General features: G+C 37.4%; 1 protein-coding gene and 1 pseudogene across 3 annotated transcripts in view; one reads left to right on the forward strand and one right to left on the reverse strand.

Moving 5' to 3' along the window:
• PIBF1 (progesterone immunomodulatory binding factor 1) overlaps positions 1-24534 on the reverse strand; it is a 212723-nt gene that overhangs the window by 32720 nt on the left and 155469 nt on the right. The window contains exons 15-16 of one of the 3 annotated variants that reach the window (XR_010937036.1): positions 2501-2631; positions 91-255 (exon numbers count right to left, since the gene is read on the reverse strand). Coding sequence is in view for 2 of the 3 variants with exons in the window: in XM_067713708.1 (XP_067569809.1) it covers positions 2501-2631 (131 nt within the window). In the remaining variant the exon portion in view is untranslated. Of the gene's footprint in view, positions 1-90; positions 256-2499; positions 2632-24534 lie in introns of those variants that run through there. The other 2 variants (XM_067713708.1, XM_067713710.1) reach the window with 2 other exon arrangements.
• On the forward strand, positions 11004-23012 carry LOC137211442 (small ubiquitin-related modifier 2 pseudogene; annotated as a pseudogene).

A 24534-nucleotide genomic window follows, 5' to 3' on the forward strand; every position in this document is an offset into this window, starting at 1 on the left:
ACGTGTAGTCAAAGCCCAGGATAATTCTACTCTATTTGAAATGCCGTTGGCTCAGAGTCAGGGTGATGGTAGATAGAAATGTGATCTAACCTGTTGTATCTGACTTGTTGATTGTATTGTATGGCATCACATCCTTTCATTCACGTCATCAGGGTACAGCTACAGCATCTCACAAGCCATAATTAAAATTCGGAAAGCACCTTAACTTTTCACATTAGAAGATAGTTGCTTCAATGAAGAGCAAGACTTCATATCCTGTGAAATATTAGTTCAGAATCTACTAAAATAGTATACAATAAATATATGAGACACAGACAGCTTTAAAGCCTTCAGATGTTTAGCACACAAAATATTTTTTTTTGTTTAATTCCATAATTGGCATAGTTCTTGTGATTACTGTTGCTGTAATTAAGGGAGTCCTAATTTTTGTCAAAATTCAGCATATTTTGAGAAATGTTATTTCTCACTTCAAAGATAATTTTCAACATAAAAATGTGTTAAATATAAGACAATACTAGTAATAGCAAACATTTAAAAAGCATTTTTAACAATGTATAGGAATAGTGCTATATATATTACAAAGGTTATATATCATTTAATCCTCTGAATAACCATGTGAATTAAGTGCTGTTGGTGCCACTCTCATTTCACAGATGAGAAAATTGGCTATAGGGTCCAATATCATAGCTATTAGCTAGCCACAAGTGGCAATGAAAATTAATATTAATTTAATTCAAATAAAATTAAAATTTTAGTTCCTCAGTAACACTAACCATATTTCAGATGCCCAATAGCCACATGTAGCTAGCAGCTACCATACTGGACAATGTAGATAGGGAATTTTTTTTTTTTATTATGAAATATTTCAAGAGAGAAACTATAACAATGTATCTGTCACCCAGCCTCAACAATTATCAACTCATTAAAAGCCTTCCTTTTAACCACTATTCTACACTTTTTTTTTTTTGCTTCTCTTCGTTAATTACATTAGTTAAAGAAAAATTATCCCTTATTCAGATTAGAACATAGGGAGGCAGTATAACATAATGGTTAAGAGTATGGAATTAGAAAGCAGACAGATCCGGATTCAAATTTTGGCCCTATCACAAAACTAATATGTTTTTATTTATTTTTATTTTTTTTTTTACTAATATGTTTTTAGATGACAAGTTGCTAAATTTCTCTAGGGCTGAATTTGTTCATCATTACAATTTTCTCCTGTAGCTGGCTATTATTTTTCTTTATATTAAACATTTTCAGCTTTCCTAGTTCTTAGTAAAATAACTATTCAAATAAACTTACTTGAAGGTAACTGTGAAAGAGGTAATTTTTTCCACAGGCCTTTTATATATCCCTGCTCCAAGATTACAAAGGTAAGACAAAACACTATACAAAACTTCAAATACATCAAATATATAATATGGAAAGAAAAGGTTCTCTTTGGGGTTCTTTCCTCAATTTCCTTAAGATAAGCAAGTCTCCAGTGAATGATGAGATATAATTTCTATTGCTCCCAATAGCTATTTATAGAACTATTTAATTAATTCACTGAATTGATTTATTAATGCTGGTTATGAATATTCTAAATATTAATTTTAACTTTAAAATTAATCTACAAATAAATTGTTACTCATGTTGACATTTAAAACATAAATGTGATTTAAAATTACTTCATTATATTGTCAAAAAATTCTGATCAGGAATAAAGTTTTGGACCAATTATTTTGGTGGGGTAGAAACGAGAGGAAAAGATAACTACTCTGATTTATCAAAAAGAACACTCACAGTTTGTAGTTAATTACCAGCAGTTTTATATTTTTGGTTATATATCTTAGGAAACCTGAATTTAATAGCTATCTTTTCCAATAACTATATTTTTCAATAAACTACCTTTTCTAATTCCTTAATTTAAGAATTTTCTCTCCCATCTAATTCTTTGCTTCTACCTTTATAAATTGGTTGATAATTTATCTACTTACTTATTCTAAATAATCTTAAGATCTAATAACAAGCCAACTAACTAAGCATCCATGAATTAAAACCTCTTTCTTTATATAGAATCATTCTTCTACTGTTATTTAAAAAGACTAAAATGATCATATAGATGAACAGGTAAAGAATTTGAATGATTATTCAGTGGAGCAAGTCTTTTGGATAAAGTGTCATGTAAGAAAACAATTTCAATCTAAGGAAGTGAAAGGAATTTATTTACATCGAGGTAATTCATGGTTTACTTCATGTAAAGGGTCAGTGGAAGAAACGCCTAAAAATTCCTTGGTAAAGTCAACATGAATCTAAGTAAATTTGTACATTTTATCTGTTTGTGAACACCTTAATGTGATGTGACTTAGTTTTTCTAAGAGAAATTGAACTCATTACATTTAAGACCCCCTTCGTTATTTCAATATTTTCTTCACAATTTCCAACCTGAATTCGTCTATAGCAGTATTGTGCTTACAATGCCTTTATTACTCAAATAAAAGATTTGTAGATGGTTTACCTGACGTCTTTCTCAAGTTGGGTAATACACTCCTTCAGTGAATCAATCTTAGAATCTCTCTGACGCACTGATTCAATGAGATACCTGTAAGGTTGTTGAGTCTGGTTTAACAGAGAATTGGCCCTGTCAAGCTAAAGAAAAACAGATTTCATTAAAATCTAGACAATTTTATAAGAACCTAAAATTGTTCAGAATGTTCTAGCACAGATACAGTACACAAACTCTCCCTTATATGAATTACTCTGAAAAGCTCTTCCTGTATAAATTCGAAGGTTTTAAAAATTATTAATCAACATAACTATTCTTTAGCTAAAAATGAAACTTTTATTTGAACTTTATTTCTACTCAAAATAATATAATCACAGGATAATTTAGTAATTTTTCATGTCTTCATATTCCCTTCCATCTTTACTTATGTACCTAAACCACTATGTATAATTTACGTACCTAAATCACTATGTAAAATTAAAATTTTAAACGATTATGTTTAAAATATAAACAACATACAATTTACCATTTTATCCAATTTACAGTGTACAATTCAGGGGCATTAAGTACATTCTTGATGTGTAACCATCACTAGTATCTATTTCCAGAACATGTTCATCAACCCAAACAGAAACTCTATACCCATTAAGCAAAAACACTCCTCTTATCCCCCATTTCCTGGAAACCCCTATTCTCTCTGTCTGTATTTGCCTATTCTAGATACCTCATGTAAGTGGAATCATATGACATTTGTCATTTTTTGTCTGCTTAATTTACTTATTGTAATGTTTTCAAGGTTCACCCAGGTTGTACCATGTATCAGAACTTCATTCCTTTTTATGGCTAAATAATATTCCAATGTATGTTTATAGTATATTTTGTTTATTCATTCATCTGTTGGTGGATACTTGTGTTGTTTCCACTTTTTGGCTATTGTGACCAATGTTGTGGTATATAAATATCTGTTTTGAGTCCCTGTTTTCAATTCCTTTGGGTATCTACCTAGGAGTGGAGTGGAATTGCTAGGTCATATGATAATTCTATATTTAACTTTTTGAGGAACTGCCAGCTGTTTTTCATAGTGGCTGCATCATCTTACATTCCTACCAGAAATGCACTTGGTTCCAATTTCTCCACATCCTCGCCAACAAAGTTATTTTATGTGCCTATTGGCCATTTGTATATCCTCTCTGGAGAAATGTCTATTCAGGTCTTTTGCCCATATTTTAGTTAGGCTGTCTTTTTTTTTCTTTTTTTTGCTGTTGAATTGTAGGAGTTCTTTATATATTATGGATATTAAGCCCTTATTAGCTGTATGATTTGCAAATATTGTCTCCTATTCTGTGGGTTGTCTTTTCACTATCTTGATATGGCCCTTTGGATCACAAAAGTTTTTAATTTTGATGAAATCCAACTTACCTACTTTTCTTTTGTTGTCCATACTTTTGGTGTCATTTTAAAGAAACCACTGCCAAATCCAAGGTCATAAAGATATTCTCCTATGTTTTCTTCTATGAGTTTTATACCTTTCTTTTTGAAATTTAGGACTTTGATCCATTTTGAGTTAATTTTTGTATATAGTGTAAGACATGGGTCTAATTTCAATCTTTTACACATAGATATCCAATTTTACCAGCACCAATTGTTGAAAAGACTGTCTTTTCTCCATTGAGTGGTCTTGGCAACCTTACTGGAAAAACCATTAACCATATATGTGAGATTTACTTCTGGGCTCTGTATTCTATTCCATCAGTCTTATATGTCTATCCTTAAGCCAGCACAACACTGTTGTGGTTACTGTAACTTCACAGTAAATTTTAAAATCTGAGTTTTTCAACTTTTGTTTTTTAAGATTGTTCTGGCTATTTGGGGTCACCTGAAATTCCACATGAATTTTAGAATGGGTTTTTCTATTGCTGCAAAAACATGCCTTTGGGATTCTGATACAGACTGCACTGAATCTGTAAGCTGTTTTGGGTGGTACTGTTATCTATCTTAACAATATTAAGTCTTCTATATACAGATGGCTAACAGGCACATGAAAAGATGTTCAACATTTTAATCATCTGAGAAATGCAAATCAAAATTACAGTAAGATACCACCTCACACCTGTCAGAACAGCTATCACCAAAAAGACCACAAATAACAAATGTTGGAGAGGATGTGGAGAAAAGAGAACCCTCGTGCACTGTTGGTGGGAATGTAAATTGATACAGCCACTATGGAGAACGGTCTGAAGCTTCCTTTAAAAACTAAAAATAGAACTACCATATGATCCAGCAATCCTATTCCTGGGCATATATCCAGAAAAGATGAAAACTCTAATTTGAAAAGATACACACACCCCAATACTCACAGTAGCATTACTTACAATAGGCAAGACATGGAAGCAACCTAAGTGTCCATCAACAGATGAATGGATAAAGAAGATGTGGTATACACACACACACACACACACACACAATGGAATACTACTCAGCCATAAAAAAGAATGAATTTTTGCCATTGGCAACACCATGGATGGACTTGGAGGGTATTATGCTTAGTGAAATAAGTCAGACAGAGAAAGACAAATACTATAATGTTATTTATCTGTGGAATCTAAAGAATACAACAAACTAGTGAATATAACAAAAAAGAAAAGGACTCTCAGATATAGAAAAGAAACTAGTGGTTATCAGTGGAAAGAGGGAAAAGAGGGAGGGGGAAGAGAGGGGTAGGGGAAGTACAAACTAGTAGGTATAAAATAAATAAGTGGGAACTCCCTGGCGATCCAGTGGTTAGGAGTCCATGCTCTCACTGCTGAGGGCCCGGGTTTAAACCCTGGTTGGGGAACTAAGATCTCACAAGCTGAGTGGGCAAAAAAAAAAAAAAAAGCTACAAGAATATATTGTACACCACAAGAAATATAGCCAATAGTTTATAATAAATATAAATGGAGTATAATCTTTAAAAATTGTGAATCACTATGTTGTATACCTCAAACTTAAACAATGTTGTAAATCAATGATACCTCAATTTAAAAAATTAAAGAAAATAACCCCCAAACCAACCAACCAACCAACAACCAACCAAAAAACAATCTTAAGTCTTCTAATCCATTAGCCTGGGATGTCTTTCCATTTATTAGGTCTTCTTTAATTTCTTTCAGGAATGTTTTGTAGTTTTCAGTGTACAAGTCTTTCTCCCCTTTGATCAAATTTATTTCTATTTTATTTTATAAATGAAATTGTTTTAGTTCCTTTCTGGATTGTTCAATGTTAATATACTATGTACAACTTAGTACAGTTGTATACTATGTATATAGTTGTATATATACTATGTTGTATACTATGTACAACTTTATATTATTCTTTTTTACTTTACCTTATATCATAATCATTCTTCCAGGCTGTTAGAATACCTTCATTTATATTTTTGTATTTTTAATGGTTACAAAACTGTCTAGTAAGCCAATGTGCTAGAGTTTAATTACATTGTTTATACTAGTAAACATTTAGGATGCTATCAATTTTTGACTAGTATAAATAATGCTAAAACAAACTAGTTTTGTATTGTAGATGTTTTATCTTTTTCTCATATTTATTTATTTGGTTGTGCCAGGCGGGCTCCTTAGTTGTGGCAGAAGGGCTCCTTAGTTGCAGCACGTGGGATCCTTAGTTGTGGCTCGCTGGCTCCTTAGCTGTGGCATGTGAACTCTTAGTTGCGTCATGCATGTGGGATCTAGTTCCCTGACCAGGTATTGAACCCAGGCCCCCCGCATTGGGAGCTCAGAGTTCTATCCACTGCGCCCCCAGGGAAGTCCCTAGACGTTTTTTCTTAATATTTTGTTTGTTAAATTTTTTCAGAACAGAAGATGCACTAAGGTTAAAGGGGTATAACTATGTAATACTCTTGACACATAAGACCAAAGTTCTTTCTAAAGGATTTTATCATTTTATATACTCAACCAACCTTAAGTGTTTTTTTTTTTTAATTAATTAATTAATTTTTGGCTGCTTTGGGTCTTCGTTGCTGCATGTGGCCTTTCTCTAGTTGCGGCGAGCGGGGGCTACTCTTCATTGTGGTGCACGGGTTCCGTTGCTCCACGGCATGTGGGATCTTCCCTGACCAGGGCTCAAACCCGTGTCCTCTGCGTTGGCAGGCAGACTCCCAACCCCTGGGCCACCAGGGAAGTCCCAACCTTAGTTTTCTTTTTGCTTCTTCGTGTTTACTCTTTTTCTCCTAAGCAAATATGAAATGTATGCTAGAACAGGACTAAACACAGCACTGTCAGTATCAGGAGGCCCCTACTTTGGTATATAGTAAGTTCTCAAAAAAGGTATTCTAAAGTTGGATATGCAAAAACTGAACAATAAGAACAAAAGTGGTGGATATCTATTATTATAAGGATGAGGGGGTGGGGAAGGGAGTATTTTATTACGCAGAATAATAAATTATAAAATTCCTGATTTATGAACTTAAATGTCCTTTGACAAAAAATTTCTAGCTTTTTATATGAAAAAATTTTTTTTCCTCTTTCCTTTACAACCCCTAACGAGTTTGAGGCTAAAGATTTGCTATTTTTCTAGGACAAGAAATGATTTCTATTTCCTTCTCAAATAAACTACATTTACAAGTTCTATACATTTTTTTTTCAAATTAAGATCTAAACATATTTATTTTAGCACTGCAATTTTTTTTTACAAATTAATTAATTAGTTAATTTGTGGCTGTGTTGGGTCCTTGTTGCTGCGTGCAGGCTTTCTCTAGTTGTAGTCAGCGGGGGCTACGCTTCGTTGCGGTGTGTGGGCTTCTCATTGTCGTGGCTTCTCTTGTTGCGGAGCACGGGCTCTAGGCGTGCAGGCTTCAGGAGCTGTGGCACATGGGCTCAGTAGTTGTGGCTCATGGGCTCTAGAGCTCAGGCTCAGTAGCCGTGGCACATGGGCTTAGTTGCTCTGCAGCATGTGGGATCTTCCCGGGCCAGGGCTTGAACCTGTGTCCCCTGCATTGGCAGGTGGATTCTTAACCACTGCACTACCAGGGAAGTCCGTAGCACTGCAAGTTTTTTGGTCTCCCTCTCACAGGGAAAAAAAAATAATGAGTTACTAGCAGTCTCGAAGCTGAAGGTGGAGAGAAGGGCAGGATGGGTATAGTGGAAGGTAGAGAGGAAGGCAGAAAGAATCAAAGGCAGAAACATTCATTGTGAAAATGATCAACCATGAGGTCCAGGTAGGTGAGGAGGAAAGTGAAGCCAAGAGGTGGCTGACCAACTGTTAGAGGATATCTGCACACAGTTTGAGGACCACTTTATAAAAGCTATGTAAACTATTCATCTAAATTATACTAGACATTTTTGTTATGGCTGCATTAAGTATAGCCCAGGAAAAAATTCCTCAAAGAATAAGAAATGAATAGTGAAAGGAAAGAAGACTTTTTTTGGACACAATTCATTGCAGTGAAAGGAGAGCCATAAAGAAAAAAATACCATAAATATTTTCTATAGTTTGGGTTTTAGTGTCCTTTTTCCTTGCTTTGGTAATCATTCTTTAAAATCTATTATAATGTCACTGGAATCTTATTACTCTACTAAGTTACTTTATGAACATTCAAATATGCAGCTGGACAAAAATAAAACTAAGTCCTACTTACCTGTACAACCAGTTTCACTAGTTAATTAAATCAAACAATTGCCTTGACTTTGTTTTTACAGAACTGACCCTAACTGAATAAACTGAACTGGCAAGTTGTTTTGTGTTTCGAAGTGCAGAATAGCCCGGGGTGCATGTGGGGGGATTGGGTGGTGTAGGAAAGAACTAAGGGCATTTTCAAATTGTAGTCAGCTGTAGTCTAGAATGAGCCATGTTTAAACTTATCAAACCTGACTTCAGTTACATAAAAAATATAACAGCAGGCATTAGTCTTAATTATTTTAGTTCGTTTTTTTCTCATTACTGCAATTACATATATTAGGTTTTAGTATTATAACAAAATTAAGGGTCAAAAGCCTTACTTTCAGAATGTATTTCTACTATACAACCTACAAACTTCTCACTCTCTAGATAATAAAACTTCTATAGTGCTGTCAATTTTAAGAATGTTTCTTTATAAACTTGTGAGCTTCTAAATCCCCCAAATTTAATTTAATAACTCAGGGAAAAGTACACGTATATTTTTCAGTGAAAAGTGATGCTAATATCTATTTTTGAAATCAGTGTAACTTAACAGAATTTAATTCCTCCAATATGGTTAAAAAATCTTTCTGTAACTATAATCATTAGTATTAAAAAAAGTTTCACAATCGCTCACTTTGCCTATTGTTAGTAATCTTTTCCTTATAAAGCCTTAGTAATTAGTGACTCAGGAATCATATACGTAATGAATGATGCAGGACCAAACCCATGATACAACATTTTATAGAATCGTTATTTCTCCTTTGTTTCAGTAAACTGTACACATGATTCAGAGAAAAGCAACACCTGATTATAATACATATGTTCTCTTAAAGTTAAAAGACATATGAAGGTGACTACAATTTGTTGTGTTTTTCCTAAAAGTGGCATTTTTTTTCTTGTGGAGTTTATTTTCAAAGAAACTCCTAGAAATGGTACTCTTCCTTACCAGGGACAAAACGCATTCTGTTGAATGGAATTTAACATTGAGATGCTTTCCGTGTATAAAATATATACAAGTGACACCTTCTAGTAGCGGTAATTAGTTGTGCTGAAAAACCCACATATCCTGTTGCCTGATCTTTCTGACTGTGCCATGGAATGGAAAATGCCTATTTGAGGTCCAGTAGGGGGCAATACTTTGGTACTACTTTTCTGTGTTCTCAGTCCACAGCAGTAGTTCTCAAACCCAGCCAATCATCAGAAGCACTGGGGGAAATGTTAAAAAGCGGATTTCTGGGCTCTGCCCCAGTCCCAGTGAATCAAAATTTCTCAGGGTTGGGCCTTAGATTCTGATGATCAGTCCAATTTGGAAGGCACAGCTCTTGTGGTCTTGGACTTGTTATAGGCCACTCCATTCAACTATTCTAGTAGGTTTAAAAGTACATAAACCATCTCACATGCTGAATTTGCCATCCTCCCCATTAACGCTGGCTTCTTCTCCTAGGTCCCTATATGGTTAATGACATCATCATCTTCAACAGGGGTAATATTTAATGGATACAAGTCACCAATTAGGATGTCAGCCTTTGCACTGGGGCAGGATCCTGAAGAAACTCTGTGGTTCTAGGTGTTACTTTTTTGTTGCCAGAAGATGGGGAGGTCTAGAAGATCTTAGGAGAGGGACCAGGACAGACGGATAGTGGTGGCAGAATGACACTTGTGGGCTGAGGGCAACATCTGTTTTACAAATATTTGTGCAAATATTCTATTATTTTAATAACCAAAAGCAAGCGCATACTCATTGATTGTCAACCCTGTGCTGGTCCTGAGTATGGTCCAGATAATAAGGAGAAATTCATGAGAGGAGGATGTTAAAATATTTGAAAGTAATCAGTGTGGAAGTGATGACTGAAGTCACAGGAGTACATAGGACGGCAGAGGATTATTTCTTTTCTGTATCACTTTTATTAGAGTCACAAGAATAGCCTGTTAAAAATGCAGATTCCTGGGCTTCATTCTGGACCTACTTAATCACAGTCTCTGAGGGCAGGATTTAGAAACCTGCATTTTCAACAAAAATCTTAGATGATTCTTACACTCACTAACATTTGAGAACCACCACTGAGGTGTAAGAACAGAGCAAAGGGCAGACAATGAGGGACACCTACATTCCAGGTCTAGAAGAAGATGACTATATCAGCTAAGAAGACTAAAGAGCCATATGAGGGAGAACGGTGTTGCAAAGCAAAGAGAGGACAAAATTTCTAGAATATCTATAATATCTATAATGTCATGCCACAGAGAGATCAGGGGACTGAGACGAGAATACTGACAATGAGGAAGTCATTGGTGATCACTGAGGAAGGGCATAGCTGAAGGAAGAGGGGAGAGAGCAGAAGGAATTAAGAACAGAGAGAACGGTTAAGTTTTGAAAGTTATGTATGTTAACACGCACACGAACACGTGCACTCGTGCTCATTTGTTGAAGAGGGACCACAGGGGAAAAAAAGTAAGGGAAGAGACTAAAAAATCCCTGGGTGAAAAAGACTCAGGAAAATAAATTTAGATGATTTAACTGTAATAATGAAAAGATATATGATGGAATTGATGGTTTGGGGAAGTGGAAGTGACCTGCAATAAAGATAATGGGAAATAGGATAGATACAGAAAAATAAAAATACCGGGCAACAGGAATGAGGGCCTTGTTGATGTTCAACAACATGAATCTGTTATGCTTCCAAGCAGCAAAAGTAACAAATTTCCACAAGAAATTTTCAGTACGTTAACACAGAATCAAAGAATTTTCTCTCCTCTCCTCCCTTTCATTAAATGTTGATAGAGTAACTACCTGATTGTAAGATACTAGGCTAAAGGTGGGAATGTCAAGAAAAGCCTGATGGATGAATCTGGCAACGAAGCAATGGCGAGTGCTCATGAATGTAGTGCTCAGATGGTTGATAAGGTCCAAGGCTGGGTTAGGAGGCAAAGTGGAGCCAGGAGGGGCTTGACAGATTGGAAATGCGAAGAGTTTATGAGTCTGGGACTCCTAATGAGTACAAATAAAGCACAGATTTACTGGGAATGAAAGGACTGGTAGAGCTGGAAGGACTGGGAGAGCTGGAAGGACCGGTGATTAGTGTCAGAGAATGGAATTTTCAAGATCAAGTGCTTTAAATTTCTTTCCCCCTCAAAGTTGCCCCTGAGAAATTCATTTTAATGTGGTTCACTTGTACAACAATGCTGATGGGGAAGGAGGGATTTATAGTGTGATTTGTAATAGCTCTTGAAAGAAAAAAATTATAGTCATTTATGAATTATCAAGGCACACCAGTAAGGGAAAAAGTTTAAACAATTATATTATTTGTTTGATGTGTAAACAGAATATAATTTATAAATAAGTCATTGTTTTTCTTCAGTGGTGGCTGGCATTTGGTGCACACACGCGCACACACACACATTCATATGACCTGGTATGTGAACCTTTAAAAAGATGGCTTAAAGAATAAATTCTAGTATACTGTCCTGGATCCATGTAATTGAATTTTTTTCCAGAATGAACTATAACAAAGACATCTTGGTTTAAGCACTTGGCAAGGTTAGACACAGAGCTGTTACTACAATTAAAGTTAATGTTTTGTCCACGTAATGAATCAGACCTTTGTATGGTAAATATATGTTCATCATTACTAAAATAAAAAGGTTAATTTCTATATAATTCTACATCAGAACCTCAAAAAATAAGAGACAGAATGACAATAATTAATGAAAATTTATACACGTTAAGGGCAATTTCTGGTATTGTGTTTTGATTATGTCACATATTACCTATGAATACTGTTTGTTCCAACAGCCTCTTCACTTTAAATCTTTATGAAACTATTACCCATCAACAATTTAATTATTCCTCATGTCCAGTCACATTACATAGTGTGCATCCATAAAATATGTAACACTAACTTCACAAGGAGTGATGTACCACATGAAATACACAGACACACAGAGAAAACGAAGTCTCTCCCAAATTCCTTAACATTACAAAAAAGTAAGTTCTGTTGTCTATGTCAAGAAGTTAATTTTTCTCTAGACAATGTTACTTTCCCGGGGGTATTTTCCTGCTACCAACAAAAATAGCTTTAAGGACTGCCAAATCGCACAAGTGACAAAAGGTGGCCACAGTTACCTTCACAGAAAAGTGAGTCACTGACATCTTCCTCACTCCTTCCTTTCCTTTCCTCCTATCTTTTCTCTGTGGTTCTCAGATTTCATTCTCTTTCATGTCTCTGTTTTTTTCTTTTGTTAGAGCAGTTTGAGGTTCACAGCAAAATTGAGCAAAAGTACAGAGAGCCCCACATATTCTCTGCCTTCCCACAACCCCACAGTCATCACCATTTGTTACAATTAATGAACCTACACTGACACACCATTATCACCAGAAGTCCACAGTTTACATTAGCGTTCGCTCTTGGTGCTGTATATTCTATGGGTTTTGACAAATGTACACTCGTCCCTTGGTATCCACAGGGGATTGGCTCCAGGACCCCCCCATGGATACTAATATCCGAGGATGCTCAAGTCCCTTATATAAAATATGATGGTTGGGTTTCCTGGATGGCGCAGTGGTTGGGAGTCCGCCTGCCAATGCAGGGGACACGGGTTCAAGCCCTGGTCTGGGAGGATCCTATATGCCATCGAGCAACTAAGCCTGTGCACCACAACTACTAAGCCTGCACTCTAGAGCCCGCGAGCCACAACTACTGAGCCCGTGTGCCACAACTACTGAAGCCTGCGTGCCTGGAGCCTGTGCTCCGCAACGGGAGAGGCCACTGCAGTGAGAGGCCCGTACACTGCCACGAAGAGTAGCACCCGCTCACCGCAACTAGAGAGAGCCCGCGTGCTGCAATGAAGACCCAACACAGCCAAAAATAAATAAATAAAATAAATAAATTAAAAAAATATATATGATGGCATAGTATTTGCATATAACCAACACATATCCTCCCATATACTTTAAATCATCTCTAGATTACTTATAATACCTAATACAATGTAAATGCTATGTAAATAATTGCAAATACTATGTGAATAGTTGCAAAGACAATGTAAATACTATGTAAATAGTTGCTGGTGTGAGCAAATTCAAGTTTTGCTTCTTAGAACTTTCCAGACATTTTCCTGAATATTTTTGACCTGCAGTTGGTTGAATCCGTGAATGTGGAATCTGTGGATATGGAGGACCAACCGTAATCCCATGTATCCACTGTTTATATCATAAAGAATATTTTCACAGCCCTAAAAATCCCCTGTAGCTCTGTCTATTATTTCCTGGCAACCACTGATCTTGTTACTGTCTCCATAAGTTTCGCCTTTTCCAGAATGTCATTTAGTTGGAACCATACAGTAAGTAGTCTTTTCAGAATGTCTTTGTCTGTTTTTAAAAGTTACTTTTTCTCCTTCTGCCTTGCTTTTGTTTTTTTTTCTGTATTAAATGTTACAAAACAATCTGTCTTCAAAACTAAAAGTAATCCACTCATTTGATCAAATTTCAATAGAACATTTTATTTAGAACTTAATATTTTACAAATGAGGAAAATGAGGCACAGAGGGGTTAAACAACTTATCCAACTTTTACAACTTGTAAGTTACCAAAAATGAGATTTTAACCCAGTGGGTCTGGCTCCAGTATCACGTGCTTCGCCAATATTCATCATTGCCTCTCGATAACAGAAAAGAAAGCAGTATTATGTAAGACTAGCCCAAAATGTGAAGAGATAAGAATTCCTTTCCCTTACCCTTTATTCCCAAAATAAAGAACGTGGACTAAAAGCTTGCATGTATATGCACACAGACAAACAGTAAAGAAATGTGGCCAATTTACCACAAAGAAATATGCTTCATAGCCATTCTTCCATGCTAAAAATATCTGATTGCTTCTACCCGGGCACCTCTGTTCATGTGGGACTTTCAAGCTAGAGCCACTTTCCTTGCTGCTTTGGTCACTTTCAGAAGATATACAAGAACCATGGCATTCATTTTATGTCTTTCTTGTGCCCATTTGGCTAGAACTATAGGCAGCAACAGTCGCTATCCTCTTTCCTGCTTTACTTTCTTCATACAACTTAAGTTCTAATTGAGAATATATTTTACTTGGAACAAATCTTTGTTTCTAATCCCAGTAGAACATAAGCTCCAAAGGGCAGGAATTTTTGTTTGTTTTATCCACTGATTATTCCCAGGGCTTAGAACAGTGCCCAGCACATAGTAGGCGTTCAATAAATATTAACTGTAAGACTGAATTTCATATAAATACTACCTAACATTTGACAAAGTCACTTACTTAGTTTATTTCTTCTTTTCCTTTTTAATTTTTTTTAAAAATTAATTTACTTATTTTTGGCTGTGTTGGGTCTTCATTGCTGAGCGCGGGCTTTCTCTAGTCGTGGGGAGCAGGGGCTACTTTTTTTTTTTTTTTTTTTTTTTTTTTTTTGCGGTACGCGGGCCTCTCACTGTTGTGGCCTCTCCCGTTGTGGAGCACAGGCTCCAGACGCACAGGCTCAGCGGCCATGGCTCACGGGCCCAGCTGCTCCATGGCATGTGGGATCTTCCCGGACTGGGGCACGAACCCGTGTCCCCTGCATCGGCAGGCGGACTCTCAACCACTGCGTCACCAGGGAAGCCCAGGGGCTACTCTTCATTGCGGTGGCTTCTCTTGCTGCGGAGCATGGGCTCTAGGCACGCGGGCTTCAGTAGTTGTGGCACACAGGCTCAGTAGTTGTGGCGCACGGGCTTAGTTGGTCGGTGGCATTTGGGATCTTCCTGGACCAGTGCTAGAACCCATGTTCCCTGCGTTGGCAGGCGGATTCTTAACCACTGCACTATTTAGGAAGTCCCTAAATAGTTTATTTCTTAGGCTGTGTTAAATGACATGGAATAGACTAAGACATTTTACAATAACATTACCTTCATAAATTTTTCCTACACAGTCCTTTCTTGTGTGAAGAGCCATAGGGATACAAATTTATTTGGGGGAAAAGTAACATCGTTTCTATAATGGAAAATCCTGCTATTTATTGGAGTTTGTCAAGAATAATGTCTGTGATTTAGTGATAAAAATGTTAAAACATGGATATAAGGCCTTCAAAAAAACTCAGTAAAGTGTAAAACAAGATTTATTTTAAGAAGGGAACCACCATGGAATGAGAGGGTTGCCTTTTTGTGAAGATGAAGCCTGACTACTTCCCTAGATAAAGAAGGAAAATAGTGGGGTTCTCTGAGTCATGGTCATACATATGAATTATAAATAATTTGGTGGAGAGTTACAGACTGAAATTATTCATATTTGTAAATGGTACTAATTCCAACCAACGGGAGAAACCACAGTAAATTTGTTCAAGATTGTTCAAGGGGCAGTCTTGAACAAACTGAAAAAACAGATTGAAAAGGGGCAGGACAAAAATATGGAAACATATTAACAATTGCTTCACCATGACACTATTAATTCAAAATGAGAGATTAGATTAGCATTGCTCCTGGAGATGGTGGATACATACAACTGGGAAGCATTACAGGTTTTTATACGACAGTCACACCAGATGACTCCCTATCTCTCTAACATGCTTTACTCATTCTTACTTTTTCACCTTTCTTCTCTTTTCAACCCCTAAACTGATTTCTCAAGAAGGCTTCCATAAGGAGAAAAAAATGTGTTACATATCTGTCCAGATGAGTGTTTGCACTTTGTGGGTTGCAAGCCGTATTAAAAAAAAGAAAAAAGAAACAGAACAGAATAGCAATGAATAGAAGGTGCTACACGTGGTAAGGGTATTCACTGTGATGGGAAAATCATTTCAGATACACACACATACCTATATACATATACACACACACACACACACAAGCAAATACACATACATACATATGTACTGGGTTGCTATGTAATATGCATTTCTTACTACAGGTCATGGTCAAAAAAATATGAAAGATATTTGTCCAGGTGGTAGTTACATCTTTAATTATAAAGGACCAGATTTATATTCAAATCAGTCCAAATCCAAATCAGTCTCAGGTCAACTTTGTAGCCAGTTTTCTGAGGGCTTGATCACTAAGTGAAAATTTTAGATCTGAAGAGTGAAGGGACCATGTGTTACAGTACTCAATATGCTAACTAGGCCAACAGCATATCCATCAGGAACCTGAATGAACTGAATAGACTTTGCATTTGAGTCACTTTTCTGATTCTCTGATTCTTCTCTGATACACTTGGCAATCTAATGAAGTCCACTCAGTCACAAGAACTTCTTTCAGGCCTCAGGAAGCCTGGCAGGCTGGTAAACTCATGGGTCTCACACTCTGAAGATTTCAGTTAGCCCAAGGAACATTTCTATGGTTTCACACCATAGTACCACTAGTATTAAGTAAGCACTCAAAATTGCTAGCCTTTATTATTATTATCTATTCACATAATTTGATTTTAATAAAGTATTTACTTAAATATTTATAATAAAGACTATGTTATCAGTGCTGTTAAATAATGTTTATCTTAATTATCTTATTACATATTATTATTGCTTAACTCTTGCTTTTCTATATAATGATTCAACAAATTAGTTGAATTTTATCAGTAATTCATGTTCTCTAATTTAAACTGAACAATTCTAGTTAATTTGAAGTTTTTATTAGTTTTAAAATATGCAGTTTTGCACACTTCTCCTAAAATGCTAAGTTTGTATGCAATTAAATATACTTTTTCGGGCTTCCCTGGTGGCGCAGTGGTTGAGAGTCCGCCTGCCGATGCAGGGGACACGGGTTCGTGCCCTGGTCCGGGAAGATCCCACATGCCGCGGAGCGGCTGGGCCCGTGAGCCATGGCCACTGAGCCTGCGCGTCTGGAGCCTGTGCTCCGCAACGGGAGAGGCCACAACAGTGAGAGGCCCACGTACCATAAAAAAAAAAAAAAAAAAAAAAAATATATATATATATATATATATATATACTTTTTCATTTGAGAAGAGCAACTGATTACTCTTTAATTGCAGTTTTAATACCATGTACGTCTTCACAGAAATTAATTATCATTAACAAATCTTACTATATTGTGTTAAAATTCATTCGAATAGTTCACTCTGAATATTCCATATAGGCAAAATAAGCATAAGTTACTCCAATTCTGGAACTACTATTTCTTTTAAAAAATGCCACCTTTATTAATAAAATACTTATTTCATCAATACCATGGCCAGGTGAAATATAATGACATATAGGACAAAAACCAAACAAACAACAAAACTGTCAGCATTTACTGAGTGATTAACATGTCAGCGTGCTAAATGCTTATCTTAGATTGGGTTATCTCTAATTCTTGGGGCAAACATATATACAGTATTATTATTCCCACCTTACAGGTTGAAAAATTGAGGCTTACAGAGGATAAATAACTTGCCTAGAGTCATGTAAGCCAGTCTGCCTTACTTGAAAGCCTATGGCTTTCATAATCCAATGGTAAGTGAATATAGCAACATTTAAGCACTACAGACATGTAAGACGTTCTTAACCTTTATTATATCTTTTTATTACTCATCTTAGCTATTGGTTTTATTTCCCTTTCACCCTAAAACAAAACAAAGCAAAAGAAAAAACTCCCCAGTGTTTTTAATAAAGGTTGATGATTCTACGGATCCCATGCAATTGAAGTATTTTTTTTCATGGTGGTGGTGGGTAGAGATGATATATACTGACTTCTGGTTCCATATATAACAGAAAGCATGTGGTAGAGTCTGTGATACTATAAGGTTTTCTTTTTTTCTCTGATTAGCAGCTCTGATTTCACTGTCATTCTTTGGCCTTCTTGGTTGGGATCTCCACTCTGCTTCAAGTTCATTCTAGAATACCTCAATACTTTAATATACTTTGTCCCATAAAAACCCAAAACTAATCCTTCAACAAATGTCTATTTACTACCTACTAGAAACAAGAAATGTACTAAATGGGAGAAATACCCAGACCAATAAAAACAGAGTCCCTCCCCTTATAAAGCTTATAGACAGCCATGTCAACAATTGTGTGTGTGTGTGTGTGTGTGTGTGTGTGTATAGGTATATTTGGTATCATGGGGATACATAAGTCATTTTTACCTGGGGTTCAGAAAAGGCTTAAAAGAGTAGGTGATTACTTGAAATTGATCTTGAAAGACAAGTATCTGTGATTTAGACAAGCGTGTGCTGGGCAGACACCAGAATGTGCAAAAGCATGGAGACACAAAATAGCATAGAGTGCTTGGAGAATTACAAGTAAAGGACAAGTAGTTACGTATGGAGGGAGCATGGTGTAGTGAGTGAGAGTGTGTATGTGTGTGTGTGTGTGTGTGTGTGTGTGTGTGTGTGTGATGTAAGATGAAACTGGGTAGGTGGGCAGGGGCTGGATAATGGACGGTCTTATGTATCATTATTCTTAGGAAACAAACAACTCTGACTGTGGGAGAAACAAAATCAGATTTATATTTAGAAACAGCACTCTGGCAACAAGGTGGAGGGCTTAAAGAATAGACTAAGGCGGAACAGATGGTTACTAAAATAATTCAAATGAGAGATGGTATAAGAGGTTGTACCCAGTCAGTACCACTAACGCAGGAGGTTGAGTAGAGAGACGTTCAGAGATGATGTGAAAAGAGCGGGGAGGACTTGGTATTTGCTGAATACTCCTTCTGTACTCTTTGAATTATGATTATCTATACTTAGCCCATACACAACTGACTTACTAAAAAAAGGTTAAAACAAAAAGATTTATTGCGGGTGGTAGCTGAAGCCACAGAACAAGATGAGGTAAGACGTGCATCTTAGTAAGAAGAAAACAGTGCCAGGACAGAACTCGGGGGCACGCTGACAGTTACGGAACAGAGGAACAAAAGGAAACGAAGGAGACTGAGAAGTAGCAGGATAATAAAGTGGTGGGGCAGGAGCAAAAGACACATTACCTGGCGGAGAAGGCAGCTGCAAGCAAGGGCCTGGGGAAGGGAGGGTAACAGAAAATGAGGACGACAAGTAGGTTAGGGTCAAATTGGTCTTCTATGCCATGCTAAAGAATCTGGACATTGGGAGGCAATGGACATTTTAAAATAGGAAATCATGATCTACAGTAGGGAGGACAGTTCTGGTTGGAAGAAAGACTTTTGATGGACTGATGAATTAAACTGCATTTGCTAAATTTAAAAAATTGTAGGCAACACAGTACCTCATCCAAGTGTTTACTTTTTAAGCCTTGTATTTCTAATGGTGAAATAAAAGCACTGTTCTTTATTAAAGGAATTTTATGTATCAACAAGTTTTCAGGAAAACACCTCGGGAGGCAATGGGACCCAATAAATCACACTATTTTTCACCTTTCCTATGAAATGAAAATGGAAAGGTTTTCATAGGAAAGGTCATGCTTGCACATGCTTGCACATGAAGAAATTTGGTCGTAGCTGTTTATACTGTGATTTCAATTGAGTTCTGAGTATGGATAATCCTTCATAGGTTGAGTTTAGCCACCATTTCAAGTGTCTTCATAAAGATTACAACGTGATTTGGCATTGAAACAAAGTTTGTGTTAGAAGAAAAGCATAGAGAAAAAGTTGTGTAATGTATGATAAAAATCACTGCCTAAAGACTAAAGGAATGTTTGCCTAAAATTAAAGTGATAATAAAGCATTGCATCACAGTTTAACTGGCAGCATCCCCGCTTTTATTCTTTAGTACATAAAATAGTGGAGTTTTTTATTGTGCCAATGGAATGCTAGAAATATGGTGGGAAAGGCTGACCTTGAAGTTTTAGGGCTGGGGTTGGCACGTGAATATCCTCCTTTAAAACGCTGAGGCGGGGCTGTAGGAGTCGTGTGTACTATAGACTCCTTCCAAGGGACTGGGCTCACTGAGGATGCTGGCAGAACACACCCTGCATTACTAGCGTCAGGTAACTCAAAGGACAGAGGCAAATGTTTTACTCATCTAGATACTTATGTTTACTATGTTTGTGGAAATCATGTTTCCCAAGGTCACTAGTAGATACTAGAACACACAGGCAAGTATTACAAAGACTCCATAAAGCACGAACTCCTTCTGCCACATAATTTTTCCTTGTCTGAGCATACATTAGATACCCTTGCTATCTCCTTTTCTCAGTCTTGAAGCTTTCAAATCACATGTTATGTTTTTAGATGCTTCTGAATTTTTCCTATAGTAAATCCCTTTACTGGGATGCTGTAACATTTCCATATTCCTTTAATATACTTGCTCTTGATAATGAATGGAGAAGGTGAGGAAGAAAGGGAGAGAGAGAGGGAATACCACATGTAAGCAGTAACTAATTCAAACTACAGAGGAGGAATATTAACTGAAAGGATCTCTTCCATCCATCCTAGAACCTCAGTACCTCCTCTCCAATAATAACCAACATCAATGATTTCTTTTGGAGTGCATCACTCCAAGTATTTCTATGCATACATCATAAGCACATTTAGGTGTGTATGTATGGGTCTCCAAGTATATGTATGTATATACTTACTTGGCAGTTAGATTTTGGGTACAAACAATATTGTTGGAATGTAATCCTTGTTTACAGATACATTAGAAAAAATTTTACCACTTATTTTCATAATCTTTATACATCTACCTATGTTTGGTGGATGGCTTAGGTCAATGATCGAGCTAATGAATCAACATTTATTTTATACCTATTATGAGTTCGATAATGCGTTGGTTGCCAAATCTATGCCTTTGAAAAATCTTATGTGAGTTGGAATAAATCCCAACAATTAAAAAATACAGGGGCTTCCCTGGTGGCGCAGTGGTTGAGAGTCCGCCTGCCGATGCAGGGGATACAGGTTCGTGCCCTGGTCCGGGAAGATGCTATGTGCCGCGGAGTGGCTGGGCCTGTGAGCCATGGCCACTGAGCCTGCGCGTCCAGAGCCTGTGCTCCGCAACGGGAGGGGCCACAACAGTGAGAGGCCCGCGTACCGCAAAAAAAAAAAAAAAAAAAAAAAAAAAAAAAAAAAAAAAAAAAACATACTGTGAAAATTAGTTCCTCGCTTCTACTCCCAATCCCAGTGGTACCACTGCTTGATGTCAGAGAGACAGACATGGATGGTCCTGGAGGCTCACTTCCTACTACTAGAATAGGCTGATAGGCGGTAAGTTCTAGAGGTTCCCTCTTCCACTGTTACACAGTCACCTAGATGCTCCCTACCCTCTTCCACTTTAAATGTGCACAGTGTTTGGGGATCTCTATCAGATCCCTTTATGTGGTGCATCCAGACCTTCTCTGCTACGCCTAAGCACACCTATCTGTGGGAAGATAACTTGGGTGATGGTGTATGCTCTGTTAATTCTTTGATTGTAAGTTTATCAAATAAAGCTGATTTTATATTCATAATGCGTGAATAGTGGTACTTGTAAGCCCCTGGCATGACAGTTGTATGTTTTCTAAACTTTTTCTCTACTTTTTTTTTTTTTTTTTTTTGTGGTACGCGGGCCTCTCACTGTTGTGGCCTCTCCCGTTGCGCAGCACAGGCTCCGGGCGCGCAGGCTCAGCGGCCATGGCTCACGGGCCCAGCCGCTCCGCGGCACGTGGGATCCTCTCGGACCGGGACACGAACCCGTGTCCCCTGCATCGGCAGGCGGACTCTCAACCACTGCGCCACCAGGGAAGCCCTTTCTCTACGTTTTAACAGAAACACAACCCTACCCCCTACACACACACTCACATACACACACACATTAAAACCCAAATGGAGGAACACAATATTATTCTGCAATCTTACTTTTAAAAATATTTATCAAGATAGTATGAATGTTCTTTAAAGTTAGTACATATAGATCTACTTTATTCTACCTATGCATCTTGAAGTCTCTCTTAAATCTAGCAATCTAAAGGAAACCATAAACAAGACAAAAAGATAACCCTCACAATGGGAGACAATATTTGCAAATGAAACAACAGACAAAGGATTGATCTCCAAAATATACAAACAGCTCACGGAGCTCAATATCAAAAAAACAAACAATCCAGTTAAAAAACGGGCAGAAGACCTAAGTATACATTTCACCAAGGAAGACATACAGATGGCCAAAAGGCACATGAAAAGATGCTCAACGTCACTAATTATTAGAGAAATGCAAATCAAAACTACAATGAGGTATCACCTCACGCTGGTCAGAATGGCCATCATCAAAAAATCTAGAAACAGCCCTCTTGGTGCTGCTTGTGTGCTCGTTCGGTGCGGACCTGGTACCTCTTTTGGGAAGCGGCAGCAGAGGAGGCTCCGGCGCTCGCCGTGGCCCATGAAAAGTCCAAGGAAGGAGTCAAGACTGAGAACAACGATCGTATTAATTTGAAGGTGACGGGGCAGGATGGTTCTGTGGTGCAGTTGAAGATTAAGAGGCATACACCACTTAGTAAACTAATGAAAGCCTATTGTGAATGATAGGGTTTGTCAATGAGTCAGATCAGATTCCAATTTAACAGGCAGCCAATCAATGAAACAGACACACCTGCAGCTGGAAATGGAGGCTGAAGATACAATTGATGTGCTCCAGCAGCAGACAGAAGGTGTCTACTAAAAAGGGAACCTGCTACTTTACTCCAGAGTTCTGTTCCTCCCGACCAAGAAGACACTCTCAATTAGAAAACAGCAATTTGGTTCCACCACATCCTGGCTACTACAGTATAGTTTCTCTATTCTTTCATTTTTCCCCTTCCCCATTCCTTTATTTTTATACATAAAGTAACTGGTATATGTGCACAAGCATATTGCTTTTTTTTTTTTTAACTAAATGGCCAATGGTATGTTTTGATTGACATCAAATGGAGATGGAATGGGGAAAAATACTGGTTCTGTGAAGATACCCCCTTTTCTCCATTAGTGGCATGCTCATCCGCTCTTATCTTTTTTTTTTAAAAAATTATTTATTTATTTATTTTTGGCTGTATTGGGTCTTCGTTGCTGTGCGTGGGCTTTCTCTAGTTGCAGAGAGCGGGGGCTACTCTTCATTGCAGTGCGTGGGCTTCTCATTGTGGTGGCTTCTCGTTGCAGAGCATAGGCTCTACAGCACAGGCTCAGTAGTTCTGGCACATGGGCTCAGTAGTTGTGGCTCACGGGCTCTAGAGAGCTGGCTCAGTAGTTGTGGCGCACGGGCTTAGTAGCTCCACAGCATGTGGGATCTTCCCGGACCAGGGCTCGAACCCGTGTCCCCTGCATTGGCAGGTGGATTCTTAACCACTGCGCCACCAGGGAAGCCCTGCTCTTATCTTTATATTCCAGTAAGATATTTTGCTCTCACTGTTTAACAAAAAAAGAACATAAAAATTATTGCATACGTTGTTCGATTGGAGAATTTTAATGTTTTTCATTTATCATTGTAAAACCAAGGACAATTTTATAACTTTTTTGTACGTAGCTGTTACATGCAGGGCAATCTGTCTTTAAGTAGGGATAAATTACTCTAAAATAAATGAATCCTAGATAGTTTTCCCTTCAAGTCAAGCGTCTGTTTGTTTAAATAAACTTCTTGTTTTTTTTTAAAAAATCTAGAAACAATAATTACTTGAAAGGGTGTGGTGAAAAGGGAACCCTCCTGCACTCTTGGTGGGAATGTAAATTGATACAACCACTATGGAAAACAGTATTGAGGTTCCTTAAAAAACTAAAAATAGAACTACCATATGACCCAGCAATCCCACTACAGGGTATATACCCTGAGAAAACCATAATTCAAAAAGAGTCATGTACCAAAATGTTCACTGCAGCACTGTTTACAATAGCCAGGACATGGAACCAACCTAAATGTCCATCGACAGATGAGTGGATAAAGAAGATGTGGCACATATATACAATGGAATATTACTCAGCCATAAAAAGAAATGAAATTGAGTTATTTGTAGTGAGGTGGATGGACCTAGAATCTGTCATACAGAGTGAAGTAAGTCAGAAAGAGAAAAACAAAATACTGTATGCTAACGCATATATATGGAATCTAAAAAAAAAAAATGGTACTGCTGAACCTAGTTCCAGGGCAGGAATAAAGAGATAGACATAGAGAATGGACTTGAGGACATGGGGTGGGAGGATGAAGCTGAGGCTAAGTGAGAGTAGCATCGACATATATACACTACCGAATGTAAAATAGTTGGCTGGTGGGAAGCAGCAGCACAGCACAGGGAGATCGGCTCCATGCTTTGTGATGACCTAGAGGGGTGGGATAGGGAAGATGGGAGGGAGGCTCAAGAGGGAGGGGATATGGGGACGTGTATGCATATGGTTGATTTGCTTTGTTGTGCAACAGAAACTAACACAGTATTGTGAAGCAATTATACTCCAATAAAGATCTATTCAAAAAAAATCTAGGGCTTCCCTGGTGGCGCAGTGGTTGAGAGTCTGCCTGCCGATGCAGGGGACATGGGTTCGTGCCCCGGTCTGGAAAGATC

The sequence above is a fragment of the Pseudorca crassidens genome, chromosome 18 (genome assembly GCF_039906515.1).
Source record: "Pseudorca crassidens isolate mPseCra1 chromosome 18, mPseCra1.hap1, whole genome shotgun sequence".
In the NCBI taxonomy this organism is placed as follows: domain Eukaryota; kingdom Metazoa; phylum Chordata; class Mammalia; order Artiodactyla; family Delphinidae; genus Pseudorca; species Pseudorca crassidens.